Genomic DNA, 20590 nt, shown 5'->3' on the forward strand with positions numbered 1-20590 from the left:
ACAGAATAATATCCACTTCTTTAGGGTGCCTTTTGTGTATATTTTGTCTATTTTATTGTTACGCTACTTTTAAAAAGAAAAGCAAATGTGATATGTAAAGAGACAAATAGAACATTCAAATTAGTGAATGTTTCTAGCTTTGTTAATTAAGTTACATTCTGAAATGATAGCTGAATATGAAATAAAATGTTTGCTTTTGGGAAATCATTGTTATGCTAAGTATGTAATTAGCTGTGCTATTTTGAAATTGGAATTTCTTAATTTCTCACAGGACTCAAAAGCTTATTACCACCTGCTTGAGCAGGTGGCTCCAAAAGGAGATGAAGAAGGTGTTCCTGCTGTTGTTATTGACATGTCAGGACTGCGGGTAAGGCCAGGTCCCAGTTGTGTTTGGAGAATATGATGCTGTTTTCATGTTGGCAGTTCCATTACCTTGTGTGGCCCTGATTCTGGAGTTCCATGAGTGGGCATTTCTGCCTAAAGCCCTGTTAAAACGGTAAAACTGTGAGCAGTTTGGGATAATAATTGATGAAAACTGAATCTGGAAATACAACATTAAAGAAAGAAACCAATAGTAATTAAACACCATCCAGCATGCTAGGCACTTCTATATATGTTCATCATTTAGTAGACTCTATAACCCCACATGGGTCTGAATGTTATAATAAAACTTCTGTTTTGCCGCCACTTTAATATTGATCTTGAGAAGTCTCTTTGCCCGTTTGCGTGCCTCATTTAATATCACTGGAGTTAAATCCAATGAGTTCATGTTGAAGTCAACTGATTCCTAATGAGAAGTAGAGTAAAAGTAAATGACAAGTAAAGCTCATGAAATGCATAATGTGTAGCGTTATCTAGTAAAGGGTCATATTAAGAAATCATCCTAATTTAAAGTTTTGTTTTCTGAAAATTGGTGGTTTCATGTACTTTAAGGACAGTGGGCCATATTTCAGCAAAATTTTAGTGTTAAGAGTCACTTACAAATGGCTAGAGATTCTCTAGAATTATTTGAGCACATTGAGTGGTTCAAAATCTGAAGTCTGCAAAAATAAAATTGATATTATATATTTATCAATAATAATATGTAGGTTAACTGATAAAATTTATTTTATTTGGGTTGCAAGTATACCAACTCAATGTGGAGACAGTGGTTATGCTAATCGTATGTTCTTACTGGCAAGTGTAAATATCTTTTGTGAACTGGTTATGGGAATATAAATTAATAAATAAAATTTTTGATAGACAATCTCATGTCATCTGTGCACACAAATAATAAAAAGGAATCTTAATGGTTGGAAATAATTAAGATAAACTCAAATGATCAGTTTTCAGAATCTACTGCATCTCTTTTGAAACAGGGCAACCAACCACTCATCTGAAATAGTTTGATAATGGAGATGAGAGATCTTTGTTACTTAACCTCTGAGATTCCTTTTACTTGTGACTTTCTGATTTTGGTGCAGGTGCATATAGGCAATAATGTGCTGTTATTAAGTGTCTGCCTGAGATAAACACTAATGGTTTCAGTGAGATTCCCATTTCTTTTCACGTTATGCAATCTGCTTTGTGCATGGAGAGCCTTGACCCAGCCCTGAGACATCCTTTTGCATTGCAGGAGAAGGATGACATCCAGAGGGCAGAATGCATGTTGCAGCAGGCGGAGAGGCTGGGCTGCCGGCAGTTTGTCACAGCCACAGATGTTGTCCGAGGGAACCCCAAGTTGAACTTGGCTTTTATTGCCAACCTCTTTAACAGATACCCTGCCCTGCACAAACCAGAGAACCAGGACATTGACTGGGGGGCTCTTGAAGGTAACTGTAAACGATTTGCCTAAGATGGGGAAAGGCACTCACAATTCTAATTCAATGGCAATTCAAACTCACTTCCTAAGCAAATATAAACTATTTACACGTGCAAAGAGGCCATTAATTCTCTGGTATGCAACAAAGAGAATAAATAGATTCATCAAGTCAATTTCAGCCAAGCAGGAATAATCAAATACCATTCTATCACGTTCATTAACAAAGCGTTCATCCATTATCAGAATTAAATGTTTTAGGAAAGATAATGCATTTAGTTATTAGATGAAATAAATCCTGAGTTTCAAAAAGATAATTTACGTACTTAATGGACCGTGTTGATTCCTAGAGACAAGAAATTGCCACCATCCATTTCCAAAAAATGATACTTAATGTATGCTGGGATATGCTTACTGAGTTTTTGGTTTTGTTTTGTTTCTTACGGGAGCCACAGAAAAGTATTTTGAGGCAGAATCCCTAACAGTTGTATTTTTCAGGTTAATGCTCTAAGATTCAACAAAAAGCATATAGCTTTAATTAGGTTCTACCAGGTAGAGGTGCCGGAGATGTTTACTTGACTTTTTTAAAAAAATCATGAACTAGTCCCAATATTGAGACAAAGGTCAATTAATATTAAATGAATATCACCCAAGCAAGGAGATTCAGATTTGAAGTATGAGTTGATCCTTTTCCACAGTGCTTTACTCTCACTAGAAATGCAGCATAATCGTGCTCCAACACTCCTGCATTGGTGTCATTTGCTGAATTATGGTCAGGGGGTTGTGTGCATTTTGTTGACTCCCAAATCTATATATCAAGCCCACAAATCACCCATTTCAGCTGCTTCTAGAATATTCCTGTTTGGCTCCTTGGCTATCATTTGAGGTGCAGCATATGCAAAACAGAATTGGTTATTTTCCCTCCCACCCCCAACCATTGCCTTTCCAGCCCACCTCCCATCCCGTTTGCCCTCTTTTAGAAATGCTCCATTTCCATTAATCATACCATTTTTTTTTCTTTAGTCATCAAACTAAAGAGCTTGGATCCTACTATATCTTCCTATCCTTCATCCCTACATCCACTAAATCAGCAAATACTAATAATTCTTCCTTTGGAACATTTTCTCAATTGTTATGTTTCTTTTCTGCTATTCCAAGCTCATTACCTCATGCACTAATTATTTTAATGGATCTTGGAGTCTCCATTTATCAAATGCTTGAATGTATCCCACATGCTAATGTCAAACACTCTGTCCTCTGCCGTGTTTAATCCAAATGCATATCGCCTTTCAGTGATTCTGCACACTGCTGCCAGGCACATCCCGGTACTGATTTTATTATATCTCTGCCTTGCTCAAGAATTCATTGTAGTAATTTTACAAAGCCATAATGACTGCCGTTGTCTAATATGTCAACTAAAATCTGCTACCTGGTATCCAAAGATCCCCAATTCTGAATCCTTCTTCCAGATAGGCTTATCTCATTGGGCTGTACAACACACACCCCTGACCAAACCAGTTCCTGATGTTCTTAATAGAGACCTTGCCTGTTGCTCCCTTTGTATGCATATTTATACTATCTTCTACTCCCACCCCTTGCTATCTCCCCAAATCCTCTACTCTTTCCTTTTTCTGATCCAGATTTTGCTAGCTATCCAAGGACAAGTTCAAATTGCACCCCTTCCAAATTCAGTCCATACTGTTCTTTTCCCTGTCTCAATTCAAATAACAAATATATCTACCTCATAAGTGAGTTCTGTAGCTTGTATGATCTCTGTTTGATGCCTAAAAGTCCTGTTTTTTCCAGCAAGAAGGTAAGCCTTCGAGAGCCAACTGAACAGCTACCCCACACAGGATTCCACACACTATTAATAGATGCTATAGAAATACATGCGGAATTGAAATGGAAAAGAAAAATTAACACAGTATAAGAACCCTCGTCCAAATCCAATACGGTTTATTTTCTTTCTTTCTTTCATTCTACTTTCAGTTTTTATTGCATCCTCTTTAGTTAAACTTTGGTCATAAAAAAGCCATGTTTTCTTCGGTCCCAAAAGATAACCCATCTTCATTCATCTAGGTGAGACGAGAGAAGAGCGGACATTTAGGAACTGGATGAACTCCCTGGGCGTTAACCCTCGAGTCAATCATTTGTACAGGTAGGAATATTTGGGAACTCATTCTAACGTAAGATAGAGACCTCAAAAGAGCCATAGGATTCCAAATACCACTATGATGTGCATTCTCTTCACAAAGTGTGCATACCTTGCTGGAAGGGGAAAAAGTGCCAAGTTGAGCTTCAGATGTTGGATATTCAGTTGAAAAACTCACCTGCATACATCAGTCTCACTGTGTGCTCAATATATAAATCATACCTCCACAAAATGAAACATTTACTATATGTCATAAGTGATCTTACATATAACCCGCTTACAAGCAGGCAAAACAACAGATGTTAAGTTTGTGGTGAAGTGTCTCCTATGCCACTTGTTAAAGCAATTTTCTTTTTTTTTTTCAGTATTTCTTTTTTTTGAGATGGAGTCTCGCTCTGTCGCCCAGGCTGGAGTGCAGTGGCGCAATCTCGGCTCACTGCAAGCTCTGCCTCCCGGGTTCACGCCATTCTCCTGCCTCAGCCTCCCAAGTAGTTTGGACTTCAGGCACCTGCCACCACGCCTGGCTAATTTTTTGTATTTTTAGTAGAGACGGGGTTCCACCTTGTTGGCCAGGATGGTCTCGATCTCTTGACCTTGTGATCCACCCGACTTGGTCTCCCAAAGTGCTGGGATTACAAGCGTGAGCCACTGCGCCCGTTCTAAATATTTCTTTTACATTTATTTAGTTTTACAAATTTTAAAACTTTAGGTACAGGGGACATGTGCAGGTTTGTTATATAGGTGAATTGCGTGTTGCAGGGGTTTGGTGTACAGATTATTTCATCACCATAGTGCTCTTTCTTTTCCTGAGGCAGCATATGTTGGGTGGAAGGGCATAGCTAGTCACACCTGGGAAGAGTGAGTCCCCCAATCTCTCTGAGTCATGGTTTCTCCACCTCTATAGATGGAGCTACGACTACCAAGTGTGCAGGGTTGTTGTGAATATTCTTTGAACTAATATGTAAGAAAGTGTCTGGCCCATTGTAGGCCCTGAATAAATGTTGGATATCTGAGAATCCTTTTGTGTTTGTTTTGTTCAGTGACTTATCAGATGCCCTGGTCATCTTCCAGCTCTATGAAAAGATCAAAGTTCCTGTTGACTGGAACAGAGTAAACAAACCGCCATACCCCAAACTGGGAGGCAATATGAAGAAGGTAAACAATGATGGTTCTGTTGTTCCAGGAGACAGGCAAAGTCATAGCCTGCAAGAGCACTCTAAATACTTTATAAGGCAGCCAAACTTAGACAAGTAATGTTTTTCCAGAAATTAAATTCTAGTACAGCAATCAGAAACCTGAACAGCTTTATTAAAGTGTGTCCATTATTTCAGTCGATTGCTTATTTATAATTCCATGTTGGATGTCTTCAAACATTATCATGCAAAAATTCTAATTAAGATAATTAGAGCAAGCAGAGAGCCACAGGGATTTTTCCCTCAGCAGGATCTTTATTCTAATTTCTAAAGAATTGGAGCTTGTACTGACAGCTTGACTTGTTCAAACAGTTTGTCGACTGTCAACACAGTGGGAACATTGTTTTGAAACAACAGGGTTGACACAGCCATTTCTCAGCATTTCTTATTGCTGTGACTGTTAATGATCCATGCGTAGCTACAGGAATATCTGTTCACATGTCCATTTGCTATGTGTGCAGAGGATGGAGACTCCAAATTTTCCATGATGATCTCCATGAATTCACCTTTTTTAGAAATATTACATGTAGGTAATTAAGGATGGCTCTCCATTTATGCAGTGTGATATAGCTGTGAACGTATTCATAGTAATGAATTCATTTCAGTTTTCCACATTATGAATATTTTTTATGAAAGTGAGGGGTTCTCAGGAAAGATGGAAAATTCTTTAATTTTGAATCCTAGAATTGCAGAACCAGTTGAGACTTGAGAGGTCATTTGGTCTTACCATATTTATTTCATTTTTTTCTTTATTTTTATTATTTATCTGGTATTTATCATAATCAAGATGATGACGTTAAATCGTTTTCCTTTCTGCTCATTCAGCTTGAGAATTGTAACTACGCGGTAGAATTGGGGAAGAATCAAGCGAAGTTCTCCCTGGTTGGCATCGGTGGACAAGATCTCAATGAAGGAAACCGCACTCTCACACTGGCCTTGATTTGGCAGCTAATGAGAAGGTAGCATAGCTTATGGAAGCGGCTTTTTCTTGAGTACATTATTTACTTAGACAAATATTAGCAAATTTTTAGCAGTATGAGTTAATTCAGTAAAAGTATGTTTTAAGCTAAGCTTCATAACCAGAGAAACACTTTTTACCTTTCTGCTTTTTTTTTTTTTTCAGTTCTATCAGTTTTTGTTTCAAGTATCGTGAAACTCTGTTATTAGGTTCATAAACAGTTTAGATTGTTGTTTCATTCTAATTTACTCATCCCTTTGTCCTTATGAAGTAGTCTTTTTTATGCCTACTAATATTCTTTTCTCTGAAATCTATTTTTTCTGACATTAATAGATAATAGCTACTATTGCTTCTATAGGCTTCCTATTGATTAGTGGTTAGCATGGCCTGTCTTTTTACCATCCTTTTACTTCAATTGATCTGTGTAAATAACAATTACTTTTAAAGGGACTTTTTAAATAAAGGGGAAATTATGCTATATTTATCTACACATTTACTATTTCTAGTGCTCTTCCTACTATTTTATAGATCAAGATTTCCATTTGGTATCATTTTCTGTCTACCTAAAATATTTCTAATAGCACAAGTTTGCTGGTGATGAGTGATTTCAGCTTCTATATGTCTGAAAATGTCTATTTCATTTTCAAAATATTTTTTTCTCTGAGTGCAGAATTCTAAGTTGATAGTTTTTTCTTTCCATACTTTAAAGATAGTTTCACTGTCTTCTGGCCCACATTGTTTCCAAGGGGAAATCTATTGTCATTCTTATCTTTGTTCCCTCATATGTAGTATTTCTTTTCTGGCTTACTTTAAGATTTCTCTTTATTACAGGTTTTAGGTAATTTTATTATGATGTACATTGTTGTTTCTTTTTTTTTTTTTTTTTTTTTTTTTTGAGGCAGAGTCTTGCTCTGTCGCCCAGACTGGAGTGCAGTAGTGCGATCTTGGCTCACTGCAATCTCCACCTCCTGGGTTCAAGTGATTCTCCTGACTCAGCCTCCTGAGTAGCTGGGACTACAGGTCCACGCCACCATGCCCAGCTAATTTTTGTATTTTTAGTAGAGACGGGGTTTCACCATGTTGGACAGGCTGGTCTCGAACTCCTGACCTAATGATCCGCCTGCCTCAGCCTCCCAAACTGCTGGGATTACAGGCATGAGCCACCATGCCCAGCTCCATTGTTGTTTCTTATGCTTGAGGTTTGTTGAACTTATAGGATCTATGGGTTTATACTTTCCATCAAATTTGGAAAACTTAACTTTCATCTCTTCAAACATATCTTCCATACCCACCAGCCCTGGTTCTGGGGGATTCCAAGTCCATGTATATTTGATCATTCAAAGTTGTCCCTAAGCTCACCGATGCTTTAGTGATTTATTTTCTCTATGTTTCATTTTGTATAACTTGTATTGCTGTGTTTTCAAGTTCACTAATCTCTTTTATTTTGCATGTCTAATATTCCATTAACTCCATCCAGTGTACATGTTTTTTAACCTGGACATTATAGTTTCCATGTATAGAAATTTTGAGTCATTTTTATATTTCCCATATCTGTCCTTTCCTTTACCTTCTTGAACATACAGAAAATAATTACAGTAACTTATTTTGGGATCTGTTTCTACTAATTTATTTTTATCTTCATTATGAGTCATATTTTTTGGCTTCTTTGCATGCTGCTAATTTTTTAATTATATGTCAAATATCATGAATTTGACCTTGCTGTGTACTGGATATTTCTGTATTCCTTTAAATAGTCTTAAATTTAATCCTGGCATAGACTTAAGTAACTTAAATACAGTTTGATCCATTTGAGGCTTACTTTTAAGCTTAATTAATCTAGAGCTCATTTTGCTTGTTAGTAATGAGAAAATGGTCTTCTGAGTACTTTGCTTGATGCTCATGTTTTATGAAATTTTTCCACTCCAGCTGGTGGGAACAAATTTTTCCAGCCTTGTGTGAGCCCCAAGGATTGCTCTCGTGGCTCATTTCTGGTGGGTTTTCCCCCACAGCCTCTAGTAGTTTCCTCACACATGTGCACTGAGTGGTCCTCAGCTGAAGACTGAGGGAAACCCTCTGAAGGCCGCTGAAGCTTTCTTTCTGAATGACTCTCTTCTCTCTATACAGTTCTCACCACTCTGATAGTCTTTCCCCTAAATTCTAGGCACCTGGGCTTCCTTCATTTCGCATCCCTGTTTCCTCCACTCAAGAGGATGGCCATACTGTTTGGGTTTTCTCCTCCTATGCTGCAGCTTGGAAACTTTTTCCATGCTGGAAAAATCTTAAGGCTAACTTTGTTTTCTTCTTTTCAGGGGCCACTGTCCTGTGCTTCCTATTGTCTGATGTCTGAACAACATTGTTTCATATGTTTTTCACTGTATTATAAGTGTTTAAATGTGGTCCCTGTTATTCCATCATGGCCAGAAACAGAAGTTCCTTTCATAGAAAACTTTAGATGTGTTTTGGAACTGAATATAAACGTGACTAATGTGAGAAGTATAGGGTGATATTAGTTAAACAAAAATAGATTATAAAAAGATACACAAATAGAAAATAAATTATAAGAAAAAGAAACAATTTTGGTACAAAATCATAAGCTTGGGAAGACTTTTAGATAGGAATTCTGTAAGTAATAAAATAATTTACTTGTAAATGCTTCAGTCTTTCCCCCTATACTAATAGCTCTGACAAGGCAAGAATCTTACATCCCCTCATTAGATCCTATGTTAGTGTGACTTAATTCATTTTCCTACCTGGAAGGAAGCCCCAGAAACTGCATGTCACATTACATTCTGTCTGGCAAGATAATGGCAAAGACAAGGTTCGTGGTGTGCCTAGGCACTGCAGCTTTAGTTCCAAGCCACTGTCTGCAGATCCTAATAATGGCCGGCTCTGGATGTAATCGTGTCAGTATTTCCAGATAAGGTAGGATAATCAGAAGTGATCATAAAAGATTTCACTCCCTGATTCACATTTGCTTTACTAAGTATAGAGCTCCATTACCCATTTCCAAACTGGGATCTCTTTAATGATGGGGGCAGATGTCATAAGGCTCCCCTGGTGCAGAAAACTCCAGAACTAAAGAAACTCCAACTCTATCTTTTAGTTTACTGCATGTATCCAGAACATCATTGAAAACTCCTCAGGGCTGTTCTCACTAGTGTATTTCCAGATGATATTTCCAAGCTATCTTTATTATCTTCCACAAGTTTTAAATTTTTAACAGATTAGCAATTCATACTGATTGCTTTAAAAACCGAAGCAAAAGTCCTTTTAGTTGCAACAGTTAAACTGACTCATGGGTTTCAATATTAAATAATCTTTAATATATGCTATTTTAATGATTAAAAAGCTCAAGCCAGCGGGTGCAGTGGCTCATACTGTAATCCCAGTACTTTGGGAGGCCAAGGCAGGTGGATCACCTGAGGTCGGGAGTTTGAGACCAGCCTGGCCAACATGGTGAAACCCCATCTCTACTAAAAATACAAAAATTAGCCAGGTATGCTGGTGCGTGCCTGTAGTCCCAGGTACTCAGGAGGCTGAGGCAGAAGAATCTCTTGAACCTGGGAGGCAGAGGTTGCAGTGAGCCAAGATCTTGCCACTGCACTCTAGCCTGGGTGACGGAGCAAGACTCTGTCTCAAAAAAAAAAAAAAAAAAAAAACAAATTCAGGTCAGCTCCATTCTATGTTAAATTTCATAATATCTGAAAAACGTCTTGCAATGTGATCTTTGGATGTTTTGTAAAAATGTGGCTCAAAGCCCTATTTAATGGCTGGCACATACACAACAAGGTCCACTCTGCTGTTGCTGTCTCCACCTGGTTAAAAAGTCATATTTCTCATGAGTGTTTACTACACAAGAATTGTGCATTTAAGAAAGTAGACAGAGAAATATATTACTGTAGAAGGAGAAGTAATGACTGATAATTATATAAATGGCACCAGAAGGGATTTTTTCCCTGCATGCTATATATTAAAAGATCTATTAAATTTACAGCCGGTTCTAGCTGGAATTTATTTCATTGAATTGTGCTGATGTGCTAATTTGGTCATTTATCTGGACAATAAATGGCTTGTCATTTTTTCCTATGAGAGCAAATGAGAGATATGTACTTAAACTTCCCTATCCCCCTCAGTAGCTTGGAAATCATTCTCAGGGTGGACAGTTGGCAAACAGCATATGCATAAACTTGCAGATAAAACCCTTGAAGCAAGCAGGCTGCCAGCACTTGGCAATGATGGCTCTGAAGCAAATGAACAAAGAATCCGAAGCAGACAAATAGGAAACTCTCCCCAGGTCAAACAGGCTGTGGATGGTGAAGTCAGGATGGGTCCTTGAAAAACAAAACGCCTGGTTTGTTCCTCTGTGCCAAATAATAAATAAGTAAAACAAGTGTTGGAAGGCAGGAAAGTAAGCAGGTAGTAATCACATCCCTCTAGTGCCTCACATCCAAACCTCATCAACTCTCTTGTTGAAGGAGGAACTGGCTAAAGCTGGAGCTCATAATTCTGTTTCATTTTGACAAAGAGCTTTTCAGCACAGCACATTTTACAAACACTGGTAATACTGAGATCTTGTCTGGAGGGCTCCATTTAATAGCACAATCGTCCCAAAGCAGGTTTGATAATATGCAGTAATTATCTCAAAAGGAAAAATCTAGAAAGACACAGGCCAAATTGGTTTTTGTTTTACATTTCAAATCTGTATTTAGATGAGCAATTGCTTAGTGTACTATCTAGAATGGAGGCTCTAGCCTAATTTTTTTTTGAGACAGAGTTTTGCTCTTGTTGCCCAGGCTGGAGTGCAATGGTGCGATCTCAGCTCACCACAACCTCCACCCACCGGGTTCAAGCAATTCTCCTGCCTCAGCCTCCCGCCAAATAGCTGGGATTACAGGCTTGTGCCACCACACCCGTCTAATTTTCTACTTTTAGTAGAGACAGGGTTTCTCCATGTTGGTAAGGCTGGTCTCAAACTCCTGACCTCAGGTGATCCGCCCACCTCGGCCTCCCAAAGTGCTCGAATTAACAGGCGTGAGCCACCGTGCCCGGCCCAGCCTAATTCTATTCTTTCTTCTGTTTGTGTTTTTTTTTTTATTTTATTATTTTACTTACAAGTGGGTGTCTGATTCCATTTCAAACCTCTGCATCTCACTTGAGGTGGCAGAAAGACTGCCTTGTGTTCACTGGAACTCTGTGCCACTGTGAGAGGCTGTTCTCAAACCCCAGAATGGAATAAGCTGCCTCCACGATTTGCTATACCTCTATAAGGTTCCCTGTTCCTTAGTAGCTTTTCACTCTTGCAGATAGACTTTAGTATAAAGGTGGGCTTCCCCTCTGCACCATTTAGTTCCCAGGCTTAGGATGTGGGTCAAGAACACTGCGGCTGTTTACATGAGCATGTGGACAACGCAGGGCTGCAACTCCTGATGAAGGGAAGTGAGAACTAGGTCCCAGGACAAGAGAAGCTACCAGAAGATTGATTAAACTTAGTTTGTTCCATCAGGTTATATATAGAGAGGACCTAATGAAGCAAGCACTAACCTACCTTTTGTTTTATTCAGACGTTCATTAGGCAGAAATTCTTAGATGTTACAGTAAATGCTAATAACTTAATATGCATGCTATCTGGAAATAAGAAGCCAGTTATGCCATAAAATGTAACCTTTATGAAGAGATCAAAAGTAGAATCTTTTCCAAACTAGAAATATTTTGAAAATCTATCTGCACTTACCCCATTTATACTCATGATTTCTCAGCATTTTGGTCCCATCTCTGGGACCAGACTAAACATCTTTCTTATCCCCTTGCTTTCCCTGGGAGACAGTCACTCTATTTATTTCACCCGCCTCTCTGTGCCTTCATTTACTAGATGTCCAGTAGTGCTAGGCAGTCTGCTAACCTCTGATGAACAGGGCACATGGACCCTGTCCGAGGGCACACGGTGGATACCAATGCCATCACAAGTTCTGGGAACAGGTTTGAAGCAAGTATACCAATACTGATGAATACACTGTGCAAGCTGGAAAAGTGATACTTGAGCTAAGGATTGTTCAAACGATTAGGAATTTACTAGAAGGGAAGCGGGCCCAGGCAGTGAGTACAGATGAGTCCCAGAAGCAGGAGGCAGAAGGAGGATGGAGGTGTGGCTGGGGAGCTGCTGATGGTTCTGTGCGGTTGAAATGTGTATAGGTCTTTGTGTGTGTGTGTGTGTGTGTGTGTAGCACACGATGGGCAAGGAAGCAGGGAGGGAAGAAGGAAATCACAGATGTGCTGGAAAAGAACACTAGAGCCAAAGTATAAAGGGCCTTGTGTGCTGTGCGCTGGAGCTTAACCTGTATTCTTTGGGCCATGTCGAGTCACATTAAATGTGACCAAGCAGGGAGCTGTGGCATGTGTCTGTGGTCCATCCCATACTAGGGAGGCTTGCTTGAGCCCAGGAGTTTGGGGACGCAGTGAGCCATGACCATACCTGTGAATGTCCACTGCACTCCAGCCTGGGCCATGGGCCATGTAGTGAGACCCCATCTCTTAAAAAAAAAAAAAAAAAAAAAAAGACAGACCAGAACTGTACTTCAGAAAGGAAATTCTGTGAGGTGCAGAAACAGAATGAAGAGGAGCTAATTGATTTGAGGGAGACTTAGGATGTGTAATTGATAGGACATCACTGTCAGTTTAAATGTGAATTTTGATAAAGAAAAGTTGCACAAGCCATTTTCCTTCCTCTCTTCAATAATGGGAAGGTGTTTTCACCTAGAAGAAGCAGGGCATTGCTCTTATTTCAGGGACTAAACTTGAAAACCATCTGGAAAGTCACGGGAGAACTGTACTGTCCATAGGATCAGGAACTAGAGGAAGATACCCGATGGATTAAGTAAGCAAAATCCTAGAGCACACAAGTGGAGGGTGACCTGAATTTAGGTAGACCGGTCAGATGAGATTCAGTCACAGGATTCTTGAGTTTCAGTTTGAGAAGCACACACTGTAATTCTAGCCCTGAAGGTCTTTCATGTGTAATTTGATCCCCTCCTGCCAACCTGAACCATGAAGTCCACAAACCCATGTGTTCCTGGACTGCTGGGCTTTCTCCCATGCATTTCCCTTTCAGAAGTGAGTAGCTTTAGGGAATGGTGGTTCTTCTCTGCTCCAGAGACAGTGTGGGTTTTTTTTTTTTTGTTTGTTTGTTTCTTTTTTTTTTTGAGACATAGTCTCACTCTGTTGCCCAGGCTGGAGTGCAGTGGCACTATCTCAGCTCACTGCAACCTCTGCCTCCCAGGCTCAAGCAATCCTCCTACCTCAGCCTCCCTAGTAGCTGGGACTACAGACAAGCGCTGCCATGTCCAGCTAATTTTGTGTGTGTGTTTTTGGTAGAGAGCGGGTTTCGTTATGTTTCCCAGGCAGGTCTGGAACTCCTGAGCGCAAGCGAACTGCTCACCTTGGCCTCCTAAAGTGCTGGGATTACTGGCGCCTGGCCTAGTCTATAGAATTTTAAGAGGTTAAAGCATCCTCTTAATAAATGTCCCCCAACCCCTCCAAAACAACAAACAAACCAATTCTCATAACAGTAGGCATCTAAGGTAATTCTTACCTTCAGACTAAAGATTATCTTTGTCAGCTTATTTCTAACATTTTTACTTATATAAGGAAAAAAGTATTTTATACTTTTTCTTTATCATGTAGGCTACTCAGACTTTTCCAACATTGAGTTATTTCTTGATTTTTTATCTTTTTTAAATTGCCACAGGTTGGAATCTTTTCCTTCATTTTCCTTTCCTTGCATTTTTTCCCTTTGGCTTTTTCTTTTTGCTCAGAGCAATGATCATGCTTAGAAGGAGGTATCTGCTTTACATTTCATTATACTAGCCATAAAGTCACATCTTAAGTTATTCTAAAAGGAACTAATGTTGTAATATGTTCTTTTTTTCTCTCAAATGTAATGGTGTCCAGACTGTCTTCTATGACATACCCGAAAAAAAAATTCCATCCTTAGCTACTTTCTGTTTATATTAAATTCTTTAGCAACTGTTCTCCAGAAAGCATTCTTTATTTTGTTCAGGTATACACTGAATATCCTCGAAGAAATTGGTGGTGGCCAGAAGGTCAATGATGACATTATTGTCAACTGGGTGAATGAAACATTGAGGGAAGCAGAGAAAAGTTCATCCATCTCTAGTTTCAAGGTAAAATTCTTTGTCTTCTGCTAGAGGCCATCTGAGCTCTATGCCTATCTGTATTGTTTTCATTATGTGTTCAAGTGACCTTCAGTGGTAGGTATTAGAGGCTCCCCCTCCCATTTCAATTTTGCTTAAGTGACTCGTTATTGTTTTGATGTCCATCAGCCATTTCATTAATGAATTTCTCAATACTTTCTCCCATAAGTTAATCATAAAAACCCATCATTAAAAAAAATTTCAACTTTTATTTTGGATTTAGGGGGTACATGTGCAGATTTGTTGCATGGGTATATTGAGTGATGCTGAGGTTTGGGGTACAAATAAATCCACCAGCGAGGTATGGAGCATCGTACCCAACAGGCAGTTTCCTAGCCCTTGTCCTCCTCCCTCCCTCCCCATTCACCTAGTTTCTACCGTCTATTTTTAATTTTAATTTTTATATTTTTAATTTTAATTTATTTTTTAATATTTTTTGTTATTTATTTTTACTTTTCATATCTGTTTTTTGTGACAAGGTCTCACTCTGTCACCCAGGCTGGGGTACAGTGGCATGATCGTGGCTCACTGCAGCCTCAACCTGCTGGGCTCAAGTGATCCTCCTGCCTCAGCCTCCTGAGTAGCTGGGACTACAGGTGCACACTACCATGCCCAGCAATTTTTGTTTGTTTGTTTGGAAATGAGGTCTCACTATGTGGCCCAGGCTGGTCTTCAATTCCTGGCCTCCAGAGATCCTCCTGCTTCAGCCTCCCAAAGTGCTTTGGGATTATAGGCATGAGCCACCATGCCTGGCTTATTCCCATCTTTATGTCCATGTGTACTCAGTGCTTAGTTCCCACTTAAAATCCATGATTTTAAAAGCAAGATTTTAGGCATTGTTCTTTCAAAGTAATATAAACTATGATAGTATTCGTAAAATGTGGGCACCTCCATGATTCAGATTAATATTATAATGGTGACACGTAAAATGCTCAAAGATCTCCCTTGTGATGTTTTTTGTAAAAAGGCAGTTGTGTACTTCTATCTAAATCCCATTTTTATTAATAGCAGCATTTTATTAAATTTCTTGACTCATGTTTCATACATTAACTGGATTCCTCCTCTAAGGACGTGTGCACTTGATCCACATCATCATAATGCCTGTGCCATCTTAACTACATTTTTCTAGCTTGAAGGTCAGGATTAGGGGGAGGAACACCTTCGGAGTTGTATTAGCAGGGTTGGTGAGGTGGTTCATCATGATATCCATCCTGTGTTTCAAAATCAAGAAAAAATGAAAATCTCTTTCCACAAGCAGTAGCAGAAGATATTGTCAGGGCAGGGCTGTCGCAGGAGTGTCCACCTGCTGTGAGCTCATCACAGATAACCATCACCTCTGCTCCATCTCCAGCCTACTGTTCAGTCTGGAGAGCTGAGCAGAGTTAGGCGTGGATGCTGGTCACTGATGCAAGCAGATTCTTCCAGAAAGAGATTTGGAAAGGCAGCAAGCAGATTCTTCCAGAAAGAGATTTGGAAAGGCAGTAAAGAAAAGCAAAGTTGAAAGGAGCTCTAGATATTGAATGGGCTCTGGCTACCAGGGGCTCCTTGTTCATGTCTTAGGGCGTCTTCGCTGACATTGTGAAGCTGGCTTTACTGTTTTCCTCATTTTATAGGTGAGGACATCGAAGCTCAAGTAACTTCCTGAGAGTATGGCTAGTAATTGTATGTGATGGTCCACAAATGGGAGGAAAATGCCTTTTACCTGTGGGGTGAGGCTGTAGAGTGTAGTGTATCTATAGGTCACTTAGCTGTTAATATGAAGTGGCCAGTTACATAGCCCAGGGGTGCTTCTCTCCTTAAAATAGCTGCTGCTCCAGCCCATTACATTAGGCTGTGGCTTCTGGGGTGTTCTTGTGGGGACAAGGTTTGACAAGCAATGCTGGGGTTCACTATTAGAAAGGTTTGGCAATTCTTTTACTCCTTGTAACACTCGGGGCTCATTTTCTCCTGTCTTCTTAGTAAGTTGTTGCAGAATTGATTAAGTAAAAGAGGCCACATAATGTACCGAAAGAAATGTCATACTAGCCCCACATTCCTTTTATGTGAAGCCCTTTTAAAAATGAACACAACCCACTCTTTAAAAAAAAAAAAAAAAGATTCAGAGAGTACATTTGCAGGTTTGTTACAAGGGTATATTGTGTGATGCTGAGGTTTGGGCTTCCATTGAACCAGTCACCCAAATAGTGAGCGTAGTGCTGAACAGGTAGTTTTTCACCTTTAACCCACTTCCACCCTCCCCCTGCTTGTATTTATCAATGTCTATTGTTCCTACCTTTATGTCCATACATACTCAATGTTTAGCTTCCTCTTATAAGTGAATAGATGCAGTATTTGGTTTTCTGTTACTGTATTAATTCACTTAGGATAATGGCCTCCAGCTGCATCCATGTTGCTGCAAATAACATGATTTTATTCTCTTTTGTGGCTGCATAGTATTCCATGGTGTATATGTACCACATTTTCTCTATCTAGTTCATCGTTGATGGGCACCTAGGTTGATTCCATATCTTTGCTATTATGAATAGTGCTGCGATGAACACAAGCATGCAGGTGTCTTTTTGGAAGAATAATTTATTTTCCTTTGAGTATGTACCCAGTATTGGGATTGCTGGTTCAAATGTTAATTTTATTTTTAGTTCTTTGAGAAACCTCCAAACTGCTTTCTGCAGGGGCTGAACTAATTTACATTCCCACCAACAGTGTGTAATCATTCCCTTTTCTCCACAACCTCACTGGCATCTGTTATTTTTTGACTTTTTAGTAATAGCCCTTCTGAATGGTGTGCAGTGGTATCTCATTGTGGTTTTGGTCCTCATTTCTGTGATGATTAGTGATGCCGAGCATTTTTGCATTTTTTCATATGCTTGACACAATCCACTATTTTAACTTTATATCTTTCTCTAGTTGTGCTAACTTCCTTCCATTTATTATTTGAGAATGACTACCTGCTGTTGGTAGACGGTGGGTTTTCTGGGAAGTTACTGATGCTCCTACAGAAACTACAGTTTATTTGAAACACTATGTGGAATACAGCTGCATTTCCCAGACCAGGCTGTATATATTATATATTTAGGAAGAAAAAGCCACCCACTTCCTTTGAGCTGAATGGGAGTAACTTGGGACACGTTGATGAAACCCTCCCTTTGTCTCTGCGTAGGACCCGAAGATTAGTACAAGTCTGCCTGTTCTGGACCTCATCGATGCCATCCAACCAGGTTCCATTAACTATGACCTTCTGAAGACAGAAAATCTGAATGATGATGAGAAACTCAACAATGCAAAGTACGTAAATAAAAATAAACCTCAGATTGGGAGGGAAGGACCCAGCTGGCAGCTGGATGGTTGTAAAGTCTAATGCTCATGCCTTTATACAAACATTTCATTTTCACTATCCATGCTTTTCCTTCTCATGACTTTCTGCAGTCTCATCATCACTGTTTTGGATATGGTACAATAGTAGTTTAAAGCTCCTAGTGCCAGAATGGGAGCAAGACAAAAAGAACAACCCAATAATGAGAGTATTCTTGTAATTGATAAGCAAGCCTATAGTTTCATAAAACCAATTTCCTAACCAAATGCTCCATTCATGAATATTCATGGATAAGAATGCACAGGGGTAGGGTTCCACAGCAGAGCCTTTGCCAGTGTGAAAGCCACTGTCTTGTGTTTTACCATTCAGGTCACCTGCCAGATGATTCCTCTAGAGTGAGTATCAGCATATTACGTTTCTGAGCCAGATCTGCCCTGTTGTCTGCTTTTCTAAATAAAGTTTTATTGAAACAGAGCCTATTCATTTGCATCTTGTCTATAGCTGCTTCCCTGCTATAACAGCAGAGTTGCATAGTTGCAACAAAGCCTAAGATGTTTACCATCCAGTCTTTTGCAAAAAAAGTTCATGAACATCTGCTCCAGACAGGTGCTTTTCTCAGATCAGATTCCGTTAGTTTCCTTGGGCTGCCACAACAAAGTACTGCACAAACTGGGCAGCAGAAGTTTCTTCTCTCACAGTTATAGGAGCTAGAGGTTTGCAATCAAGATGTTGGCAGGATTGGTTTCTTCTGAGGGAGAATCTGCCCCATGCCAATCTCTGCCTCCATCTTCACATGGCATTCTTCTTGCGTGTCTGTGACTTCACACGGCTGTCTTCCCCCTTTGTGTTTCTCTGCGACACTTCTTTTCTTAGAAAGACACCAGTCCTACTGGATTAAGGTCCCACCCAACTCCAGCATGACCTCGTCTTAACTACTTACATCTGCAGCAACCCTCTTTCCAACTAGGGTCATACTCTGAGGTGCTGGGGGTTAAGACTTCAGCATATGAATTTCGAAGAGACACAATTCAGCTCATACCACAGGTCTAGAAGATACAAGTATCTAGTGCCCGGCATCCCTGCTTTATAATCCCAACAGAGCCCTTCTCTCTGTTCCCAGTTTGGGAAAGTGGGAACCTGTGCTCTCGGGATGCCGAAGTTTAACACAATTTAATGGAGAGAAATAAATAATTAAACTAAAATTACAGTAGATTGTGATGAGAGGTGTGGAAGGGACAGTATGAGGCATCCCTGAAGGGATAGGAAGGGGACTAGAGCTCTTTAGAGCAAATAGCAGCTCAGCTGAGCTCAATTGAAGAGACAAGTAAGAAGGAAGTACACAGGTGAAGGAGAGAGGAAGAATGTTCCAGGCAGAAGGAAAAACACATACGAAGACCCAGAAATTGTAAAAAGCCTTCAACCCAGATGTTCAAGGGGAGTGTGATTAGGTTTAAGAAACTTGCCAAGGCCATACAGTTTTCCAGTTGTGCAGCTGAGATTCAAAGTCCAACTTCAGAGCCCAGACCCCTAAGCACTCTCCTGTGAGGGCGAGATATAAAATTACTTAGAAAAAGGGGTGAAAGAAATTACACAAAATGCGAAGAATGGTTATGTCATGGTGGCAAGATTGTGTGTGATTTTGTTTGAAGCTCCCTTCTAATTTTCAGACAATTTTCCCTCTGTGTTTTATAATAGGGAAAAATTAATTTTACTTTGTTAATAATTAATATGGAAGAAGTTATTGAGAGAGAGACAAGGAGAAAAAATGGGACTACTCATGCCTGATGCTCTTAATTTAATTTGATCAATAAAGTAAAAGTAAAGTAATTTTAGGAGAGCAGGAGGTAGTAAATGTGGGCTTGGGTAGAGTGAAGAGTGTCTGGTGTAACCATAGTAAGAGGTCACTAGATAATAAACGAGGTGAATAAAAGAACTGCCAGGTAGTAGTGTGGGCTCATTTGAAAATAAATTACAATTAATAAAATTTATCTTCATATATCTACAAATAGAGCAAAAATGTTCTGATGCAGCTATTATCATTCTTTGTGAAAATATAGAATATAAATCTCTGGCTACTCTATGTTATAGTACCATAAATAAGTACGAATATATGTGGGCAAGAATTGGAATGGAACAAAGAATTAAAAAATTGATGTGTAAGGCTAGGATTTTTTTTTTTTTTTTGAGACGGAGTCTCACTTTGTTGCCCAGGCTGGACTACAGTGGCACGATCTTGGCTCACTGCAGCCTCCACCTCCCGGGTTCAAGCGATTCTCCTGCCTCAGCCTCCTGAGTAGCTGGGACTACAGGCGCATGCCACCACGCCTGGCTAATTTGTTGTATTTTTAGTAGAGATGGGGTTTCACCATATTGGCCAGGATGGTCTCGATCTCCTGACCTCGTGATCCACCCACCTCGGCCACCCGAAGTGCTGGTATTACAGGTGTGAGCCACCGCGCCTGGCCAAGGTCAGGATATTATACATTTTTCCTCTTTTGTTCCTTGTAAAAATGTTACTGTAGTTGAAATGTAGTCTGCAAGCTTTTCCTAGCACCCATTTTTATTCAGTTCTGTGACTCTTTCTGCTATGCTGCTATGTAGCCCAAGAGAATACTGGTGTATCAAAAGTGGCAGCATGTGCTGTAGTGGCTCACACCTGTAATCCCAGTGCTTTGGGAGGCTGAGGCAAGAGGTTCTCTTGAGGCCAGGACTTCAAGCCCAGCCTGGGCAACATAGTGAGACCCCTGTCTCTACAAAAAAAAAAAACTTAACTTAAAAAAAAGGCAGGAGCTGAAGAGGTCTCCAAGGACAAATAATACACTTGATAATGATCACGAGACTAGCCAGCAAGTCTGATGCTTTGTCAGAAGCTTTGGTTGAGCCAAAATTTGTCTACAAAAGTGTGAGGATGCGGTGACTGACTCCAGCCACTGCAGGAGTGAGTTCTGTCCTGACTATGGAACAACTGTGAC

The 20590-nt window shown here is 39.7% G+C and overlaps 1 protein-coding gene across 8 annotated transcripts in view; it reads left to right on the forward strand.

Moving 5' to 3' along the window:
• The window catches only part of LCP1 (lymphocyte cytosolic protein 1), an 84280-nt gene that overhangs the window by 61814 nt on the left and 1876 nt on the right, over positions 1 to 20590 (forward strand). For all 8 annotated transcript variants that reach the window (XM_055359613.2, XM_063697345.1, XM_063697344.1 and 5 more), the window contains 7 exons: positions 272 to 367; positions 1616 to 1811; positions 3878 to 3956; positions 4991 to 5105; positions 5969 to 6102; positions 14155 to 14278; positions 17466 to 17590. In XM_055359613.2, coding sequence (XP_055215588.1) covers positions 272 to 367; positions 1616 to 1811; positions 3878 to 3956; positions 4991 to 5105; positions 5969 to 6102; positions 14155 to 14278; positions 17466 to 17590 — 869 coding nt within the window. The remainder of the gene's footprint in view (positions 1 to 271; positions 368 to 1615; positions 1812 to 3877; positions 3957 to 4990; positions 5106 to 5968; positions 6103 to 14154; positions 14279 to 17465; positions 17591 to 20590) is intronic.

This window comes from Gorilla gorilla, chromosome 14 (genome assembly GCF_029281585.2).
Source record: "Gorilla gorilla gorilla isolate KB3781 chromosome 14, NHGRI_mGorGor1-v2.1_pri, whole genome shotgun sequence".
Lineage (NCBI taxonomy): Eukaryota > Metazoa > Chordata > Mammalia > Primates > Hominidae > Gorilla > Gorilla gorilla.